The sequence below is a fragment of the Furipterus horrens genome, unplaced genomic scaffold, assembly GCF_987537825.1.
Source record: "Furipterus horrens unplaced genomic scaffold, mFurHor1.1.pri manual_scaffold_6, whole genome shotgun sequence".
NCBI classification, from domain to species: Eukaryota; Metazoa; Chordata; class Mammalia; order Chiroptera; family Furipteridae; genus Furipterus; species Furipterus horrens.
In genome coordinates, this window is record NW_028327176.1 from 89347874 (window position 1) to 89370422 (window position 22549).

Sequence of the window (22549 nt, forward strand, 5' to 3'; positions counted from 1 at the left end):
TGGAGCCTGGATCACCCTGTCTGTACACCTCAGTGGTACCTCTGGAGAAAGGTGTGCCATTGCCCCAGCCCCATGCCTCCTTCCTTTTGTAGTGTGTGAATTATGATTCACAGTATGTGACATCATCTCCTTAGGTCTTCAGAGTATGTAACCATGAGTATCTGATGAAATATGCTACTTAAGACATGCATGCTTAACACAGGGTATCGCCTGATATAGGCTTACTTACATTTCACATATTTATTAAAGGGCAAATTAAATCTCTTCATTTCCTAAACTGAAGCTACCTTACAATCACTTAAAAATGGTGGAATACCCACTGGTCAATGAAAAAACAAAATCCTCTTTTCTGCTTATTTGGTTCATTTGAACAAAGATGCATCATTCCACAGCCATGTTAGCCCAGTGTTGACTTCAGGGGCACGTCACAGCAAGGAGCAGGTCAATACTAGCCTTGCCAACTTCATGCCTCACTTCAACGTGGGCCCTACTCATTTTCCAGCCAAAACCTTGCCTGAAAACTATTTAAGTAAAACCAAGAACAATGTGAAACCACAATTTTGTACTTAAGGAACACAAAAAAAGTGCATCTGAATGTTTTTTAAAGTTTTGTTTTTAATTCATCCTCACTCCATATGCAGTCTAAAAGATGGTTCAGGTGCCTGCTGATTTCTAGACCAACTGTTCAAGATGACCAGATTTGATACAAGAATATGTGAAGTTTCTTTTTCTTGAGAGGTGATGGTCACCTTCTAATTGTTTGCTCAGACCCACTCACACACCCTTTCCCCTCTCCTCCACACTCCTGCCTGATCCCACCAGTGACACATACACCTTTGGGAGACAGTTGCTGGGCTAATCTAATTTTGGACATATTTTTGTTTGTTACCTGCAAAAAGCTAACTGGCCCTTATAGGATAAAATCTCAATCTTGAGCTTTCTAGAGTTGTGTTCTAGTCAACATAGCTACAAATGCGAAAGTTAGGCAAAATCAAATTTTGCTTTTCATTATTTCCTGGGTAAGATTTGGGGCTTTTAAAAGAAATATCTCACGGAAAAAGAAAAAAAAGCATAACTCAGAATTTAAAAGAATATTAGTTATCATTAACAGAGATACACAATTCAATTCCATCTGTTCCATGGAGAAGAACCCAGGTATAAAAGGTTGTAACATGGGTCCTAACCCAATAATAAATGTGCTTTGTTAAAATCACCATAAAAATTAAAACTAATCTAAAATATAATGCCAGTGTTCTTAGGATTTAAAAAAAGTGAGATGCTTCAGGTTGAAGTGAGCGTTTTAGGTTGCCAAATGCATTTCCAAGAGTGTTTCTTAGGCTGTGGAACTAGAAAGCCATGCTCAATCTTGTTTACCCGTGGGGACTAAAATTCAACGATGTGTACAGATTTTAAGACTTGCCTAACTCAATGCTGCAGTACTGGAGATCTTACACTAGAAGTACTTGCATGGGAAGCTTTCTTCATTCAGTTCTTAGTCACAACTCGCACCAGAACAAAGAAGCTCTCAGCACAGGAAAAGAAAGCCACTGCATGTCAAATCTGCAAGGAATACTCTAACGCAGCAGCACAACTACTTACTTTTTCGACCCCACAGTTTGTTTTTAAAAATCCAGCTACTTAATAGTAAAAAGTCAAGGTGGTTTTTTGTTTTTGTTTTTTTTTTTTGCATGAGAGAGGATTGTTTCAGAACCAGCATACAAATGTTTATGAGCCAGTAATTTTTTAAAGACAACAAAAAGATGCATTGGGCTTAAATAGATATGTAAATAAATCCACTCCAGGTCAGAGATGTTATAAGAACAAGTCTTACATTCTTATTAGCAAGGGTTAGCATGGAAATCAGGTACTGAATAGTAGCGATGCTAGCAGGCGGTACTATGGTCAACATTACTTCTTCCTAAAAAGAATAGAGGAAGGAAAAAAAGCACAATTCTGATTGCTCTTTACACATTTCAGCCTCTCAGAACTTCATCCAAAACAGAGAAAACTAATACAGAAACTCCCTCTGCTCGTTTTCATTGCTGAAGACTGTTTTAGGAATGACAGAATGACAGACTCCCTCCTCAGAGACAGGCTGCGTGTGGTAGAAATCCATTCTCACAAGGAGGCTGGCTCACCAAGGAGGGAACGAGGCTAAGCTTGCAAGCAAATGGCCTGTGAGGGTCTGGCTTTCAAGTCTGTGACACTGCTGTTGACCTGAGGGGACAAAAGACCCCCTCTACTGTGGCTTCTGTTGGTTAAAAATACGACAGGCACCTCCATGGCACTTCAGTTATTTAAAAAACTTCACCCTCCTTTCCCCCCTCCAACTGTAGGAAAGGAGAAATTCACTCAGCATTTATTTGTAGGTTTCTGAAGTGCTATTAAAATTCAATCACATGTACAAGCTAACAGACAGCTCCAAATTGTTAGGATGATCTCAAGGGACCCCGAACTGGACAGTGAAAGTTGACCTAAACTGAAATGAGCTGGACTTCCACTGTTGGCTCCATCTCTCCACACCAACAGTCATGTGTTTGTTCCCCCCGGAGTGGTCCCGCGCCACCCCTCAATGAGAGCACTGGGCAGCAGCAGGGTGTGGTTTTGGGGGAAGCTACTGGTTTCGCCATTTGCTTCCAGAATCACATAGACTATGACAAACTGTACACTGAACACTGTTTAGTCCTGAGTTGGGAGAAAGCCCGTGGAGGAGGGCCGAGTTCATTAGGACTCTTCCCTCCGTGGCATGGTGTCATACACGGTCTTTAGCTCTCTCTTCTTCCATTGCTGGACTTCTTGTTTCTTTTTCATTGGCGACCCCTTCTAAAGTCTTCTTGCTCACTGCTTTACTGGCCTCATCCTGAGAAGAAATAAGTGAAATGTTCAAGTAATTCCTGGCCCCGCATCCTGTCTGTCAAACCTAACACGAGAGGGCAGTACAAGGACTTTATTTAGGTTTCCCGACTGGGTAAGGCAGGGCTGTGCTGCCAGCGCTCACAGTGGCAGCGTTTACTTTTCTTTGGTTAAAGTGACTAGCTTGCCACCGTTTAGTAAGCAAGCCCATGTGACAAGGGGGTGGGGACTGGAGGATGAACTGGGGACTAGGAAACGCCTCTGCGACAGGGGAGGCTGACCTTTTATCACATTTGTCAGGCTGGCTCCCGAACTTCCAGGTGGAGGGCATGATGGTGGGTCTCCCCACCACAGCACATTTCTGGGAAAATCAGAGGTCTTGACGTGGAAGAATTATTTGAAAAAAACCTGCTGTGCTTGATTTTTAAAAAATTATAAACACTTCAGTAAACTTCTAGGGAATTAATTTTCCTCATCTGCACAGACATGTCAGTGCCTCTAGGACATGCCTTTGGTGAGTAGAACGGTCCCATCCTACCTCTGGACCCAAACCCGCCTCAGATCAGACTGGGTTATCTCCCCTGCTCCAGGCTTCCGGGGTTGGGTGGGCAAGCGGGTTCTGCACAAACCTTGGCGTCCCGCTCTGCAAACTTTGCGAACATGTTGGCGTAGATCCTGCGGTCCCGCTCATTGTGCTCCTTCGCCTTCTTCTGGCAGATGGAGATCTGCACTCTCGCGGCCTTATTCTGGGGGTTGACTTCCAACACTTTCTCAAAGTCGCCCTTGGCCAGCTCAAACTCATTCTTGAGCAGCCGGGCTTCGCCCCTCCTGTACAAGCCCTTCTCGTTGGTGCTGTCCAGTCCGAGGGCCTAAAACAGGTGGTTTATGTTTTAGAAAGAATGAATGTAACTTGTGGGAATTTTAAAGCAGCTCAGTATTTAAATAACTTCCTTAAGTTTTCTGGCCAAGAGAATTAGAAAAAGCATATTGAAAAGATGGGCTCAAGGTTATAATATACTTACCAATCAAAATATAACGAACTACCTAAAGTAATTTCATATTTAATACCATTTCCATGAAGATCACAAAGGCATTTGGAAAGGGTACCTTGAGAAGTTTGTTTTAAAGTTTAATAGAAGGAGTAAATGCCCAAAAATCCCTAAGAGAATCTTGGAAAAACAAAAATAGTAAGGGGACTTGCCTTACCCGAGAAAAGGATATACGATTAAACTATGGGAACAAAAACAGTTTGGTGACCAGTCCGTGGACAAACAGGTCAGTGGAACAGAATGAAGCATTCAGAAGCAGATCATGTAAGTCAGTAGGGAAAGGATTAACTTTACAATAATTGGGGCCAAGACAGTAGCTATCCATGCAGAAAGGAAGGGGTAATTCTTACCTCTTATCACAGACAGAAGAATAAATTCTAAACCAAGTAAATTTACATGCAACCCTCCATAAAAATATAATAGGCTTATTTTTAAATTATTTAAAAATAATAATAAACCTAGTTGGAATAGGTTTTGCAATTACTGAATGGGGTTATTTTTATACTCTTAGGGTAGGGAAGACTTCTAACTAGAAAGGAAGAGACAGATTTGACTATGTAAATATTAACACTTTCTTTACGAAAAAAGATACCATCAACAATGTTAAAAGACAAATAAAGAGAAGAGGTCCCAGCATCCCTGTTGTCAGACAATGGGATAATAGTGATAATGTACAGACTGTCTCAATCAACTGAAAACTCAATGCAGCTGAAGAACATGAACAGGCAATTCACAGAAGTGCAAATGGCAAATGAAAAGATGTGTAATAAATGAAAATAAATTTTTTTTGTTGCCAATATTAGGGGAAAAAAACACTGATAATATTCAATGATAATATATAACACATCAAAAATTTTAAATGTTAATGTATTAAAGTCATGTCTTTTGACCCAGTATTTCTACTTCTAGTAGTTTATCCTGTAGAAACAATCCCACAAGTAAGCAAAGAGAGACAATACATAATTTATAATATCAAACACCTGGAAATCTACCAAAGGCAACTGGTTAGATAAACCATAGACACATACAAGGGATACTACAGATATTTAAAAGAATGAAGGAAAGTTATATGATGGATGAGATGCAGAAAGATGTCCTTGAATTTATATATTCTAATTTTAAAAAATACACATACACGTTACTCTATGTGTAGAAAAAACAGAAGAAATTTGTGTGAGATGAATGACTGGTCTTGGAAGAGATGGTCAATGGGAATTTCATAAAAGGACTTCTACTTTCTTGTATGTTTCTACAATGTTTGAATTTTGAATAACTTTATACTACTATAATAAAAATGAAGCAAAAAGCTTAAAAATGTAATTAAGAGTAAATTTCTTCCTTAGGCAAAAATTTAGTAAAACATGAGAGGGAACATATTGATCCACAAAACTCAAAATATTAAAATTCAAAAATAATCTTACAAAGAATATATGAAATAGTTGCTTGTTTTTCTTACTCCTGTTTATCTTTAAGATACATTCAACTATTAGTTTCTACCCATAGCACAGTATACAACACTGTTTACTCTGAGACTGGATACCTGATGTAAAGTCAGAATCACACTGCGTATTGACACTGTCACAGAGCACCTACGTACTAAAAAACCAGGAACAGTAGTAACAGTACAAATGTAAAAAGGGAGCGGACCACTGATCCTTGATGGGTCTTCCAAATTATTTATGTATATGCCTATTCAGTGAATAAATAGAAGAAAAAGTGACTTCTTTATATATCCTCTACATGAGCAGTTGTGGTCTGTTATATGAAAGTCCTGAAAGTCTTAAGTAAAATCTGTTCTTATTCAATTGAACCTGAGGAGCTGTAAGTGCCATAAAAAGGTTTCAAACTTTTATTTATAATGTGTTATTATAAATAGTCTAGGCATCAGAAAAATCTTTAATCAAAACCTTTCTGAATCTCCCAGTTCATACTGAGAAACAACCCCAAACATAAGTAAATAAAGCCAAATGAAAAACACTCTAACCCTTGGCTGAGAAGATGCAAAAGAAGACCAGGGCTGAGGCGGAGAGAAGGCGCAGAGGACGGGAAGCCCCGGCGCACGCACACCCTACCTTATTGCAGCACTCGACGGCTTTGCCGTATTCTCTGAGCTTCAGGTAGCACATGGCCAGGTTCAGGAAGGCAGCGAGCAGAAACGATTCCGAAGCTTTAGATTCCTTTTCTGATAAGCCGTATTCCATCTCCAACCAGGATACTATCTTCCTATACTGAATCACCGCCTGCATGTACTTGCCTCCCTAGGAGAAAAAAAGGCTGGTAATTACTCTCTGGACCAGCTCTAGAGGGGGTACAACAGAAGTGTAGGCTCAGGCTCCCTGAGAGCCAGATCCTCAAAATGAAAACCATTCTCATATAAAACCTGGGGGGCTGATCCTTTCTTTTTGTTCTTAGGGGACAGCTACCCAGGCACTTTTCCATTCTTTCTGAAGTCCTGGTGCCCTGTGAGCTGCCGGGACAGCCACAGCACAGGCTGTTGCCCCGCACTCACCCCTCCTCCTTTTCTGAGGGGGCAGGAGGGCAGCAAGGCTTTGGGTTATCTTCTTCGTGCTAATGTTTATCTGTCAGACTTTCAAAAGGTTGGTGAGCAGTTTTAGACCATGTCACTAGTTTACTTAAAGGGGAAGTTACTTTTCCTTCTGCTCCTGGCCCTCAGCACTACACAGTAGATACAAGCAGCTATAGACAATATACAAATAAACGAGTGCCCATGTCCCAATAGAACCTTACTAACAAAAAGAGGCTAGAGTTTGCTGATCTATAAGCAATAGGAATATATACAGTTGAAAAAGTAGCATCCAACAAAAATAACTATAAACAACAATCACAGAGGTGTCAGACATGAGAAAAATCTTTCACTTAATCGTATTTTCACTCTCTTACCTTACTGGTAGAATTCAAAGATACCATGAGTAATAATGTGTAATTAATTCACGCAAATTACATGTATGCTCTATATAAGAAATTACAGGGCCGAGACAATGCATTTACTGTCATTTTAGGATGAGTGAAAGAAAGGTGACTATAAAGCCTGAAAACAGGTGACACATCCTACCAGATGGTAGAACTGTAGCCAGACCATTAGGACATTAAACCCAATGTGACGAAGGAACAGTGTTACGATCATGTGACTAAGATTTACCAGTCAAAGCGGTGCATACATCTCCATGCAGAGTGATGTCTCCCCTCGTACTCCAAACCTCACTTAGCGACTAAGAAGAGAAATCACAGCACAGTCTATGAGAATGTTCCTGTTTTAAAGGGGCTGGTGTAAGAAATGAGCCCCACCTGTAGAGGGAAGCCCAGATGCTGATTTTTGGTGAGGATGGGACAGGCCAGTGCCAAGTGGAGAGCCTGGGTCTGAATGAGGGCAAACTTGCATCCCCAAGGAGTATCCCCCTTCACTGGACGTGTTAGCGAAGGGACGACAGAGCTCACTGGATCTGCTCTACAAAGAGCGTGCAGAAGGATTCTCAGGTGTTCTGAAGGAGACGGGTCCTCTCTGCCTCACAAATTTGTGCTACAGGTTCTTTGTAAGACTACAAAACCGGGCCCTTTCATAATAAGTGCTGAAATTCTCGAGGAAATAATATTGTGCTTACTACGGACTAAACTGCCCCTTCCCCCTTTAACAATTCATATGCTGAAGCCCTACCCCCAAAGTGATGTTTTAGAGATGGGGATTTTGGGAGGCAATCAGGTTTGGGGCAAGGGCCCCACAGGTGGTGCCCTCGTGATAGAATCAGTTCCCTTGTAAGAGACACCACAGAACTTCTTCCTCTCTCCCCTCACCCACAAGCACCGAGGGAAACTCCTGTGAGGACACAGCAAGAAAGAAGCCATCTGTGACCCAAGGAGAGGACCCTCATAGACACTGACCCTGCTGGCACCCTGATCTTGGACTCCCTGTCTCCAAAACTGTGAGAAATAAATTTCTATTGTTTAAGTCTAGTCTCTGGTATTTTACTACAGTAGTCTGAGGTAACTAAAACAGTATTTATGTTTTGTCATAGCCACAGGCTCATTACTCCTTTTTTTTGGAACTACAAAAATAATAATAATAAAAATAAAGTCCTCACCCAGTTTCAGGGTTGGGTATTTTCTTTCTGTCACTCTTTCCTCTGGCTGAACTGTCAGCTCCTTTGAGGACAGGAAGCATGTCCTATCCCTTCTGGAGTAGTGAGGATTTAGCACAAAGAGGCCCTCACTGAAAATCTGCTGCGTAAATATTAAGGTCAAAGGAAACTGAAATATGAAGTTCTTCTATCACTGAGGGCAAAAAGGAAGTGTGGTAGATATGAAAGGTGTTGTTTATCTAGATTAGGTAAGGACATTTCTCCCGTTATGTCTAGTTTCTCTTCTCCCTCTCTTCCTTCATCTTTAATGTACCTATTACCTTTCCAATGATCTCCTAATATATTGTTATAGGGAAAGTAAAGAAGAGCCAGGGAGGACAAAGACCCAGATCCTATCACTTAAGTAGGTTCTGAATAATGAGAGCGGTAGAAGGCTATGGTTCCTAAAAAGAAAAACAAGTAACAGATTTCATAGTAGCTCCTTGCCTTGGTAGAGCATTTTAATTTCTTGAAAGCTCTCCCACATATAGGATAATCATACATACTTTTATTTAGATCTAAATTTCCAGTGAGCAAAGATACTTGCATTTTGTGATATTTCTGCTTCTGATCTGCTAAAACAAGAGTTCTCAACTGGGGTGATTTTGGCCGCCTGGGACATTTGGCAATGTTTAGAGATGTTTTTTAGTTATCACGACTGGAGCGGGTGTCTGTACTGGGGGCATCTAGTGAGTAGGGGCAAGAAATGCTGCTAAATCCGCTACAGTGCACACCAGCACAGAACTGTACAGCCCCAAATTTCAACTGTGCCAAGGTTGAGAAATCTCTACTAGAAGAATGTAGGAAGGAGAAAACAGGCAGGGTTGACTCTTATGAGTTTTTTTGTTTTTTAACCTAAATTCCTAGAGTCATAAATGACTTGTTTCTAAATCAGAGCACTGGTTTCTTGGTTCTGCAAAGATGGTCAAAACCTAGTAAAGCCTAGTATGTCTGAAGAAGGTTCCAGTGGTTGAGAGATGATCCTAAACCAGCTTGCTTTGGAAAAGATTTTTTCTCTCACAAGCACAAGGGGGCGCCAGAACCCCATGTCCCTGCAGCGTCCTCACATTTTTTTGCGGCTGAGCCTCCACGTTAGAAAAAGAGAAACACTAACCAAGTGTGATAGCGAACGCTCTTGTCCTGTAGAATGCTGTCGGCTAGGAGCAGAAAAAAAATCACGTTTGTCGAACGGCTTGCACACCACCTGGCATAATGCCATATTGTTATCTAGGCTTAATTATTTTTAGAGCCAAGTGAAGAGCATCCTCTCCTACCTTTCTTCTTAGTGTTCACAGGCTGACATGAGGACTTTACCATCTAAACAGCGAAGTCATTCCCATTTAAAAGCTGACCACAATTCAACCCTACTAAGGGGGAGAGGTTTACCCACTTAAGTGTGAACCAAATCGACAGGTCAATGAAAATGATGCTCCAATGAACTGAGGGCATGAAATGTACATTTTTATTTTACCATATCTGCTGTCACCCAAGAGTCTGGACGCTGTATGTGTACAAGGCTGCAAGTCAACCTCCCGGAAAGACGAGGCCCAAGAGGGCAATGCAGCAGGCTGGAACCTGCTCTGAAATCTGAAAAGGGAATGTGTTACAGGAAACTACTTACTGACCATTTTGAAGCCTTACAGCTAAAACTAGCATCATTGCTGGGATCTTTTACCTATAATTATGAAGGTGCCTCCGGGGAAGTTCTTAGTAGTACAAAATGTTCAGAGACATTCTGGGAGAAAAGTCTTAGGTCAGTGGTTTTGAACCTTTCATTAATTTTCCCCCAATGGACTAGTGTTTTGAAAGACTTTGTCTATCAAATAGCATGTTAAAAATAATATGTTCCATATGTGTGGCAGCTGATCCAGATATTATTCAAAGATCAGTAATTTTAAGAGGGGTCATAATATTATGAAACACACAAATCACTACTGCAGTTGTGATGCTAAGAAGGAACAAAGTTAAGAAATTGTATAGACACGTAATGCTTTTTGCTACTGATCCCACATTCTGGCCAGTTTTCTTTATATATTCAGGACACAGCTATATGGCATGTGACTTTGCAAAATTATTTCATTAGCAATAATGTTCCCTAAAGTTCAGAGTCATCAGCAACCAATTAAGAGTTTCTGAATTGTCAAGCTATTTTCTTTTACTACATTGAGTTGATAGAATTCTAGTTAAACGTCAAGAGACTCAACACACCCCACCCCAACTGTTAATATTCTATTTAGAAGTTTTGGGAAATATTTAAGAAATACATTTAAAGACTTTAACGAAGTCCAGGTATATAAGAAACACAATTCAGGACGTGTGGTCTAAAAAGATTTTACTGAAAATTTTCCTTTTATTCCAGTATTGTGTATTTGGGGTCTACAAAAAGCCCATCTGGAATCTTACTTGAATTGTTTAGAAGTATCCAATATACATAAATTGAGTTAAAAAAAAAATCAAATTTGCAATTCCACTTCTGGGAATTCATCCAAAGAAAACTGAACCAGTAATTTGAAAAAATATATGCACTCCTGTGTTCATTGCAGCGTTATTTACAATAGCCAAGATCTGGAAGCAGCTCAAGTGCCTATCAGTAGATGAGTGGATAGAACAATTATGGTATGTTTACACAATGGAATACTATTTGGCTATAAAAAGGAAGAAAATTTTACCCTTTGTGACAGCATGGATGGACCTGGAAAACATTATGCTAAATGAGCGAAGCAAGTCAGAGAAAGACAAGTAGCTTATGATCTCACTCATGTGTGGAATCTAATGAACAACCCGAACTAACAAGCCAACAGACAGACAGAAAGAGAGAGAGAGAGATAACTTGCTCTCAAGAGTTTAAAAACTCACAGGATTTTAGGGCTGGGAAGAAACTTGGGGATCATCTACTCTAACTCCCTCAACTTTTCACTTGAAAAAATAATGTTTTTAGACCTTACATGACTAAATCATTTGGAGCCATAAAGCCCAGTTTTCCCAGTTTCCATTTCAGAGCTCATCCCACCAAACCCCAACACTTTCTGGGGAGCCATCCATTATTGTAGCATATAAAATAAGTAGTTAGAAACAAATATAAATAATTATATATTACCCAAGCCAACACATTTCGAATTTGTTTAATCAAAACCCACAGTAAAAATGTTTTAAATTGTGATCCAGTATCCACTCACACACAAGTGAACAGAAGATTTATGAAACAAATTTTATCCTTACTACATAAAGCAATATACACTTCCACTAAATTGATTTCATGACCAATAATAGGTCGCCTCCCAAAGCTTAAAAAACAATAACCATGCACGCGGCTCCCTGGCTGTGCTCACTCTGTCTAACGCAGCCTTACATCGCTCTCTAGTTGTGTCATGCGCGTGACTGTCGCCTCTGCTCCCTCAAGATTGTCAACGCCACAGCATGTCTTACAGTCCGTGCTCCATGAAGACTTGTTGGAGCACATTTATGCATCAGCGCTTTAGACTGCTGAAAACATCATCTAATTTTTGTTCCTGGATTGCAGTGGCAAGAAAAAAAATAAGAAAGGAGCCTTAACAACACTCCCTTTCTTCCTCTAACTCTCCTCCTCACTAAGCCCTTCTGCCTGACATGGGGAAGGTACATGGTTGGGGCGGGAAAGCAATGAGGAGCGCACTTTGATTAGAATCGAACAAAGTGCTGTTTCTTTTCTTCTTATATCTGGGGTTTTAGATGTAACTGAAGAAATTACACATTGCTAGATGTTACAAGAAAGGGTTTTTGAGAAGCAGTCAATGACAAAGATCACTCAGAAATTTCTGAGTATCACTCACAAAAGCAGGTGTGGCAGGGATCATCATGGCCATCAAAAGACATTAATCCTCGCCTCCTGTCAGTTTCTTTTGAAATCTGTGCATGTTTTCTTTCCTTTGTCAAGTGCCTTAGTGACTTCACCAGGACAGTGGAAAGGGAAATTATGTAAAACTCACCCCTATGAATTCCATTACTGCTAACAATTTTTCTAGTCTCTTTTATTTCAGCCCACAAACATGGTACTATGTACCATGGCAAGATGCTTCAGGCCTTGAGTGATCCATTGGTGTCTGGGCATGCCAGACCTGGCCTGCCTTTAGGCAGGGTTACAATCTACAGCAGACCATGTAAGACTTTTGTATTCTTTTGTCATATTAATTCATTCTTTCTAATGACTTCTTATACTGTAAATAACAGACTTTAAAAAAAATTGATTGGCAGGGCAGGGCGGAGGGTAGAGAAACACTGATTTGTTGTTCCACTATTTATACATTCATTGGTTGCTTCTTGTGTGTGCCCTGACTGGAGAGTGAACCCACAACCTTGGCTATCAGGGCCGCATTGTAACCAACTGAGCTACCCAGCTACAGCATGTGAATGACAGACTTGTAAAAATTCAGGTTTACTTTAACCCAGAAAGGTGTTGATAAAATTCCAAATAAGGAATACTGGCACAATTAATTGACACTTGAGTATATTCTTTGAGACAGAAAAGGTTATTCAAGAACTCACATACCTTAAAGTACACAGTTCCCTTCTCTTTGACAATGGCAGCCCGCTCCAATTTTTCTTTGGTATCCATCTCCCAGGATTCTTTGGCCTATTGTGTAAATTTGTGACAATGGTTAGGTGAACAGGGAAGGAAAAAGTGTCAGCGATGCCCATAAGAGCAAACAGTAGCTCCTGTGAGGACACCCATACTTCAAACACACTGGCTTTTAAAAGTGCGCCCTTGCCAAGTCATTGCCCGGCTAAAACTCACTTTCCAAGGACAAAGCTGCAGCTAGAGCCCTGCGGCTCAAGAGGGAGGAGCAGGCAAAAACACAGTAAGTGACATAAGCCGCTAGAGACTTCTAAAGAGTGCGTCTTTAGACTTATATGGTGAGGCCACACAATGGAAGCTAGAGTCCCTTTTCTCCCTCCTGTAAACATCACCACTAAACTGCTATTCAGCAAATCGTTTCTCTCAAGCCTCAGTTTTTCAACTCTAAAATGGGAACACTACTGTAGTCAAGTCAGGGTTGTACAGTATCGCCTCTCTATATCGCCGTTCACTTATCACGGCCTCACTGTATTGTGGAATTTGTAAAAATATTATATTTAATTATTTATTGCAGATTTTTCGCTATATTGTGGGACTTTGTGGTACTGTACAGTAAATACTAAAATAAATGTAAGGTTCCTACTTCGTGGATTTTCACCTATCGCAGGGGGGCTAGAACATAATACCCGCGATAAATGAGGGATCACTGTACATTCATGAGAATTTTTAAAATTCCAGGTCACATAGTTGTCTCTTTCACTCTTAATATAACCAGATATAATAAAGCCTCCAAATTGTATGAATGTGCAGATGTATACTTGAAGAATTTCAAGTAAAACATAACGGAGAGGGTAAAGCTAATGCAAAAATATCACTTCAAATCCATAAATAAATGATTTCAAGTCATCTGCTCATTTGTCCTTTAAGGAAAATGACAAGGCTATGTCAGAGCCATTTATGGCGTAGGAATTATGAAGCTTAAGTGAGTAGCTGTAAAATTCTCTCTAAAGACAATTAACACTGTATTCCTTTAAAGTGAATAATAAGACAGTTGTTGCTTCCTAACAACTTGGCTCTATTACTTAAAAATCTAGTAACAAAGGTCCTTTGCATTTTCATATTAGGTTCAGTCTTAACGGAGTATAAAAATATTCTTAAAATGAGACAGAAAATTAAATCACATTGCTTCCAACATGACACACCCTCACATGGTTTCAAATAAAGCTAGCAGCATCCTATGGAATATACAAACTGCCGACGCGACGACAGGCCTGGGCTCACGGTGCAATGCCAGTGAGAGGCTGCCAAGTCCGCAATGCCCACTGGGCCACGGCGGAAGGGGGCAGGCAGTAACTTCATTAAAACGAGAGTAGGAAAGCCCAAGGTCCAAATAAAAATACACTAAAGATTATTCTCTCTAACAACAAATAACGCTGTACTATGCAGATAGCTTTGAAGAATCGGTGCTGAGCTAGCAGCCTTCAGAAAAGGCGACCTGACAACCAGCGATGGTCATGAAAAGAGTGTGCTTGTTTGGGGAATATGAAGCGTGAGGGGTCTGACAGGAACACCACTGTTGGCAGAGACTCCCAGAGCAGTCCTCCTCGGCCTTTCTTAGCCCAAAGATACAGGCCTGTATGACAGCGGTTTCTTTCCAGAACCTAATAATATAAACAGTCATGTTTCCAGTCTGAAGCTTAATGTACCGAACCTGGGGGGCACTGTGGGAATAAGGCAGGCGTACAAAATGCAGCTCTTGAGCTCTTGGGGAAGGATGGGCTTTGGTGATGGATGCAAAACGGACTGAGCTGGACATGACAGAATGCCTCGCTTGGGCACATGCTCTTTGTCTGTCCAGTGGGGCTGCTGCTGGGAGCTTCCAGAGGCAGGCCTGAGATGGCACACACACAGAGGCATACCGTTTCTGGAACACAAGGCGACTGACAAACTCTTTCCTACTGGGACAGGTATGAAAAGAAAAGGCCTGGGGTTAACAGGTTTGTCTGTCGTGTTCCTTGTCACAGAGCCCGGTGGCCCATGAAGCCTTGCATTTTTGGATAATAACTTGGAGCCACAGTGAAGAACTCTTCATCACTCCTGAGAAGGGTACACTCCGTTCAGCACTGGAAAGCTGCATCCCGCCCCCCCGCCCCCTGCCACGGAGCTGCTTGGCAGACCATGAACTTTTTTGTCTTCAGTTGAGGGGGAAAAAGTACAAAAGGAACAAGTCTAGGAACAAATAAGGGAACAAGTCTTGGATCCTACCCCAAAAAGTGAAAAACAAACAAAAACAAAACAAAAACAAAAACGCTGACACGCAGGAACAGAGTAAGAGCACTGAGCGCCTTGCTACGCATCAATGGGGCTGTCCCAGCGGTCCCACACTCTAGTAGCAGTCAGAGACCAGCCAAGAGAACGACGTGCAAAAAACCCCCACCAACCTAGCAATACGTTTTACAATTCATACTGAGTGAATGGAGAAGAAATCTACCATGATTTCAGAAAAGTTGGTATTTTCTCACCTTTTCGAAGCTCTTAAGTATAACTTCATACATAAGCTCAGCATTAGGTTCAATGCCAAATACAGGCTTCCCTGCCTCTCCAAAACCGTATCTGAAATGTAGAGTAAAAATAAATAAAATTTTAAAAGAATTGGTGTATCCCAGGAACTTCCTTCAGTCCTCTGCAGCATCACATTAGCACAGAGCTATCGTTTGCAAACTACACACATCGAAGACCCTGAAGACAAACCAGAGGCTGATCAGACGATTCAGTGCCAAGTGTCACTGTTGTGATTTTTAAGAAACAGGCTACACTGAGTTTTCTTTTCTCCTTCAAATTCACATGTAATGCAACACCTATACTCCCGGGGACAGCATGCTTAAGTGATCTTAAGTGCCACTGCCATTTTCTCTGCTTGATTTTCTGTCTAGTTCTTTTTATAACACAGCCATTCTTTGGCTATCAGGACCCTCCCCGAAGCTTTATCAGCAGGAGGACAGAGAAGGCAGCACTGTCACCGTTACGGTGCTGCTTGGTACAGGTGTGCTTTAGTAAGCTCTCAACTCTGAAGTGCTGTCTCCTTCTACAGTAGCTCTTCCGGTCAGATGAACGGGGGGAGAGGCTCACACTTCAGGGGGTAAAAACACATTTTCACAGTATTTCTTCAATACTTTAAAAAGTACACCAGAAAATATAAATGACATAGCAAATATATAACCAAGAGAACAGCCCTAGGAAGCTGTAACACCTCACCAAGAGAAACACCCTCATAGCTCTGTGGCTCTCACTGTAAAATGCTACACCTTTTACCAAAACTTACAAATAAAATCACTGGGGACATTTACTTTTGTTCTTTCAGATCACATAGAATCTTTAACAAACCCAAGGCATTCAGGGAGTACACATCTGCCAGGACAGAAGTTCTGGCGGAGCTCCGTCTGTCGGGGTCAATGGCTTCCCAGCATTCAGAACAACGCCCAGCATATTAGGAAAGTGTTCACTGGCATATGTTCTCTTTTCATGTTTCAAGCCAGACTACTCTTTTAATATATGGAAGGAGGTTGTAACAACTTAGTAAACCCAAACTTTCATGCTATGGGTTGAAAGATGCCAAACCAGGTTGATGCTACTGAATTTTCTCCGGGGCTGCTCGCACCACTTTCTGTACCCCTTGCCTGAATTTTTCAGGAAGAAAATGCTGACTCACTCACCTCCACTGTTACACAAGAAAATGGAAACTGGAGCCAGAGCGAGGCACTGAGAGCAGGTAGAAAGGGGTGTGGTGGTCCTATTAGCAGGGCAAAGGGCATCTTCGGCAAAGAAGTAAGAGAGGACATTATTTACCAGTGGCCAATTTTAGGAAGTGGTGACTAGTTTTCTACCTGAGCGCTTAGATCTATGTATCTGCTCTTTTGTTTCTGCCATCTGGTAAATAAGAAACATTCCTGAACTGTTGGGAACCAGGTCAGTGGGCGAGCCCTTGCTGAGCGCGGGCTTACTGACAGCACGTTATATTTGGAGCCCTGCACTGGACAGGGGATCTGACACGTGCCTCACACCAGTGGCTCTCAAAAGGGGTGAATTTATTCCTCCCATCCTCGGGTACTTTTGGCAATGTCTACAGATGGGCTTCTCACAACTAGGGAGGTGCCACTGGCATCATAGTGGGTATAGGCCAGGGACACACTGCACAACATCTTACAATGCACGTGACAGTCCCCGCAACCAGGAAACATCCAGCCCAAGTGTCAATAGTGCTGAGGATGAGAAAAGCTGCCTTAGAGACACTCACAAATAGTGGTCTCATGGCTGGGGTGGGAGGTGTGGTGGTTTGGTCAAGGGAAGCACCTAAGTGCCCTGGTTACCATCAATGGGATTAAAGAAGACTGAAGAAGGGTCCTATTTCTATCATCTCTCCTGGGTTCAAATGAAGAGATCCTATGGAGATGCATGTGGAACGAGTCACTCTGGGGAGGGGCATCTAACCCGACTTCAGTACTACACGGTAAGCTGTCTGACATACGCTACATCTTCCTGGGCAAGGAAGGACCCCAGGCCAGAAATGCATCTGAGTAGAAGACAGAACCCCACAAATGGAATTCTAGGACTTAACCAAAAGACAAGCTGGGCTACAGTAACAGAAGGAATCTGATATTAATGTTTTTTTTCTTTTTTTTACATTATAGCTATGTGAGAAGATGGATGTTAGCTGAACATATTTCACAATATATGTAAATTAACCAACATGCTGTAATGCCTTAAACTTATACAGTAACGTACATCAATTATTTTTCAGCAAAACTGGAAAAAGTTTACTTCTATTTGGTAAATTGGAAAAATCCACACGACCTTAGCATCTTTTGAAGATTTTTTAAAGGCCAGAAAGCAAAGTTTAATAAATTCCAAATAAGTAAAAATAAGTAATAAATATAATATTTTTGGATCACAAGTCAATAAAAATAAATTTTTTTTAAGTCAGAGAAAAAATTCCTCCTGGCTAGACATGTTAAAAATTTAATCTTAAACTATTGATGCAGGGCTACCTCAAGAGAAAAGAATGACAAAGAAAACAGTATATGTCAGAATCTCCAGGATACACATAAAATGATACCCATGGGAGCATTTATAATATATATTTTTAAAGATCCAAATTCTAATTTTACTCCTTTTGTATACTATTCATGGAAACATTTGCAGTAAAGGACTTATTGATACACCTTTATATGTATTCACTCCCACTTATGTATACAGGTACAAGTATATAACATACAAATAGGTATTGATTTGAAGTCTTTAACTATAGCTTTAAAATATAATTAAGTTAATAATAAGTAAATAGAACAATGTGTACAATATTAATGTTCTTCAATCGACAGTTGCCTGCAGACAGCAGAGATACAAGTAATGATTATTAGTGACCATTAGCCCTTATGTGCATACAACCACTTGTACCGTAAGTTCTTACCAATTGCTCCCTTTTTACAGATGAAGAAACTGAGGCTCAGAGAGACATGCTTCCTGAGAGTCACACAAAGAGGCAGTGTAGAGCCAGGATTTAAATTCAGACTCTGTGTGTCCCCAGAAAACGGTTTAGTCTTTGACCCAGACTGCCTCACAATTAGACACTATGGCTCCTCGCAGCCTATACTTCTGTTTGGGGTTGGTGCAGGACAGAAACATAAGGAAAAAAAGGAAAAAGGAAAAGTCAAAACTAGCCATACTTAAACTAGATTGAAGAAGACGAATCAGTCACAGTATTTAAAACAAAATAAGATATCGTCCTGACGGGGAAAACATCCTGTCAAGGAGTCTATCAGAGTGGAAGAGAAGGTCTGCCCTGGGACTCTCCTATTGCAGAGCAGGTCCTTCTTCATAACTAGCCAATGTGTTAAAGACAACGATAACATGTTCCTTTTTAACTATGCTAAGTTATTTCCAAAATATATGAAAAAAACTTTTATACCTAGAAATTTATGAGTTGTTGTTGACTACTTTTATGACTCAAACTAACGGGAAAAAAAAATCACCATGTGTTGTAACAGGGTTTCCTTTTTCTAATGGCCTGAGGGCGAAATGGAAAGACCTCACAAGAGCAAAAACAGCTAATATACTGAGGGATTTATATGTGTCAGGCACTTGCTAAGTTCTTTATATAATTATCTCATTTAGTTCTCCATAACTTTATGAGGTAGATACTATTATCCCCATTTCACAGAAGGGGAAACTAAGGATTAGGAGAGTTAAGTGACTTGCAGAAGTGCACACAGCTTACTAACAGACTTTAAGCACTAATGATACAACAAACAATTTAAACTTGCAAAGAACTATTTGCATTAATAAATATAAGGATAATCTGTTTCTCTGTCATTAAACTTGAGATATCTGCCCCTACAAGTACCTTGTTTGCTAGGTTAAAATGTAACAAACTGATTCATACAACATCATATGTTAAGGAACTTAAATCTGAAAGTACATGTATACATTGGAAATAAATACCACTCTCTTTCTTTAAATCTGTGATTTTGGAATGCCAGATTAAAAATCATTAGGTATTTAGTTATGAAGGAGAAAGCCTTTTCTATGCAGTTCTTAATTTTAAAAAGTTTCTACAGAAAAAGAGAAATGGATTCACCTAAGGGTGAACTACAAATATAGAGTAAATGTAAGGCGAACACACGGAAGTGGGACTCCAGTAGTGGGGCGAGTAATATGACAGAGAAAAAGAAGGTATAAAATAAAAGGTGCCCCCAGGGAAGGCTCTAACAGTTTCATGGTGTAGAGCATTTTGGAAGGGCTCTCAATTGAGTAGTGGTATGCTTAAAACATCACTTGAGAAATAGGATGATGGCCCAAGCGTTCCGGCAAAGGTAAATATGCCGCTGACCACTACTGACGCTACACAAAGGCAAGCGATTGTACAGAAGGCACAAGAGTACCTATTGGTACGTGTAGTTCATCAAGATTCTTAATTCCTCAAATTCCTACTGACCGAAATCCTAGGAGCCAGAGAGGGAGCAGACATAAGACAAGCAAGATGCACTTACAGGCAAACAGAACCAAAAGACCCTGGTTTCTCTTAAGGGTCCATTTCTCAAGACAGAAGGGTTGGATTCACGGTATAATTTTAGATCTGAAAATAACACCAAACATGTTTTTACAAGAGAGACTGTTAGTGTCTGATAGTTCTAAGCTTGGAAGTGCTATGGGCATCCTTATGACGGGAAAAATGTAGGCAAAAATGAGTCATCTCCGCTGCCTTTAGATCCAGGAAGAACTTTTTTTCCTTTTCCCCAGAGACTCTGTATAAGAACAGGTGGCACAAATTCAAGTGATAATAAATCATCCAAATGCTTCTTCTAACTTCCAACCTCCACGTGTTTTACTGTCTTCTGCTTAATTTTGAGAAAAGGGAAGAGGGGGCAAGAAGCTCACGTGAGAAGCGCCAACAGCTTCCTGTCCTGGCAACAGGGCAGGCAAAACAAACAAACCAAAAAGCAAAACTTGCAGTCCGTCCTACCCTTAGCGAACATCAATCAAGTAAACAGGCTCATAAGCCTTTGTTATGTAAGGCCCAGTAATTCACCACATCACTAACTACAGCTTGACTTAATTAATTGTTTCTACTGTTAGCATTAACTTCAATGAAAATATCCAATGTTGACTGAAAAAGCAGGCATGTCCCTGTCCTTCAGACAACTTCGCCGTGCACTGAACCGGTGCTGCTTACCGTGGTCCAATATATAAAATGCATTGTTCTCCCCGCTGCATCTTCTCCAAGGCTTTGTCAATCCCAATAGGAATGTCATGGTCTTCCCCTTCGCCAACGATGAAACCCACATCTCTGCAATCAAACATCCTTTCACCACAGTGGCCTTCCAGGTGGACTGAGGGAGAGGAGAGGGGACAGTCAACAAGCTGCTCCTCAGGACTGGCGAATTTAGGGAAATGATAAATGAGTACTTTCCCTTTCTCACTTCATCTAGAGGCGTAAATGGTATGTCTTGTAGAAGCTTAGTTTACCTGGTCTGAAAATTTAAGAGCAATTATGTTTCTTCCTGTTTTCAGTTCAAAACTTCAAATTACTAATTACTGTATCAATAAGATAGTTTAGTGGATAATAAAACAAAGTGAAACATATGTTTAATTTAAACCCTCTATATGGCAGAGGTATCCTCACAGGATGAATACTAGATTATTTAACAGACAATGATCAAAATGCCACAAATATACCATCAAGTATATAACAGCTTAAACATTTAGAACTATACCTGGGCTGGGATGAAAAACAACTGAATGACCATCTCCCTAATGATATACAAAGGTTAACTGAATACAGCAGCTCTTTTTTTTTCCTTAAGGGTCTTAATCTCATTCACAAATATATTTGAATAAAAATGGAAAACCCAAAGGCAACATCACCAACAACTAACATAGCTATATCCCTTGGGGGAGAAATAAATGTAAAGTGTGACAGAATCAACAGTCTACCATAACTTCACAAACCAAAGTACTTAACCATCACCTCTAAAATGTCAAGTGAAAAGATCAGTTTCTTGGGGCCTAATTCCTTGCTCCACTCAAATTCACTCAGCTCATTTCCAGGGTTATTTTGTATTAGATATCAGGCTTTTATGTTTTTTTAAGACAAAATAAGAAAAATGAATATAAAATGTATATTTTTCTTGGTCGATTAGATTTTTTTTTCTAGGATAAACAATTCTCTGAAACTTTCAACTACGTTTAATAGGTCTTTTACTGAATAAGAAAAATGGATTGCTTGTATCATAACACATCAACAATATAATTATTTGTCTTTCATAAGGAAATTTTTACTTCTACTTCTGTAATATAATGGCCTAGATTCAAATGTAGTAATTATCTAAAATGCTTTTTTTTTTGGACTGGTTGCTCTACTTTAGATCAAAAACTTGGTTTAGAGAAACTAAAAAAAAAAAAAAGGCTCGTTCTGTTATGCTCATTATTTTCCAAATATGAATTCAATTCCTACTTATTCTACTTTTGAACTACATGATCTCAAAGGTCCTGTGAAGCTCTAAAATTCTATGATTCTATGACCTAGTAATACAACTCTCAATATAGGCCAAAAACCAGGTTCAGAGGTAATTCCTGTAATTAATCATCTGATCGGCTACCTTTAGCCTGGGCCTGAGAAATGACAGAAATCCTGAAGAGTAAACAGCAGTTATATAGACACTAGTGCCCTTCTGACTCACTAGGATTAATACCATCCTGATTTGTTCCCACTGCAGACATAGGATGGAGTCTAAGAAGTTTGGCCAGACTGGAAAAGGCCTGATTCTCACGGTGGAGTTGGCAAACAGGAATTTTGCTCTTTGTCCCGTACTCGTGAGTGCTGATTATTCTAATCCACTCTTGGAATGCTCTAGATAAAATAAAACTTAATCAACTTGTAGCACAGTGAAAATTCTTTTGAATTGGAAAATATTTTCAAAATAAATTCAACTTTATTATTTTCAAATATATACCTGTACTAGAGAGGTTAAGCAGGGAGTCTAAGGCTTAAGATATTTTCACTCCATCAGCACTAGCTGATGTTTTTAAGAGTTGAAAATTCTGAAAGGTTCGCATTAAATATTTTTAATACTGCACAAAAATTAAATTTAGACTAATGCAATGAAACTTTTCAAGAAAAATGATTTGCTGAGCCCTGACTGGTGCGGCTAGGTTGGGTGTCATTCCGCAGAGCGAGAGGTTGTTGGTTTCACTCCTAGTCGGGGCACATGCCTGGGTTGCAGGTTCAGTCCCCAGTTGGCAAGCGTATGAGAAGGCAACCAACTGATGTTTCTCTCCCTCTCCTTCTCTCTCCCTTCCCCTCTCTCTAAAAAAATAATAAAATCTTTCAAAAAAAAAAAGATTTGCTGAGTGAGCCAAGTGAATTTCAGCCCATGTACTGCAGAATTCCTCAAGTATTGAGATTT

At 40.2% G+C, this 22549-nt stretch overlaps 1 protein-coding gene across 1 annotated transcript in view; it reads right to left on the reverse strand.

The window, feature by feature from the left end:
• Nucleotides 1-595: 595 nt before the first annotated feature.
• FKBP5 (FKBP prolyl isomerase 5) overlaps nucleotides 596-22549 on the reverse strand; it is a 100869-nt gene continuing 78915 nt past the window's right edge. Inside the window, exons 6-11 of the mRNA XM_090282284.1 lie at nucleotides 20317-20473; nucleotides 15110-15200; nucleotides 12561-12644; nucleotides 5975-6160; nucleotides 3483-3722; nucleotides 596-2860 (exon numbers count right to left, since the gene is read on the reverse strand). Coding sequence (XP_090138410.1) covers nucleotides 2753-2860; nucleotides 3483-3722; nucleotides 5975-6160; nucleotides 12561-12644; nucleotides 15110-15200; nucleotides 20317-20473 — 866 coding nt within the window. The 3' untranslated portion in view covers nucleotides 596-2752. The remainder of the gene's footprint in view (nucleotides 2861-3482; nucleotides 3723-5974; nucleotides 6161-12560; nucleotides 12645-15109; nucleotides 15201-20316; nucleotides 20474-22549) is intronic.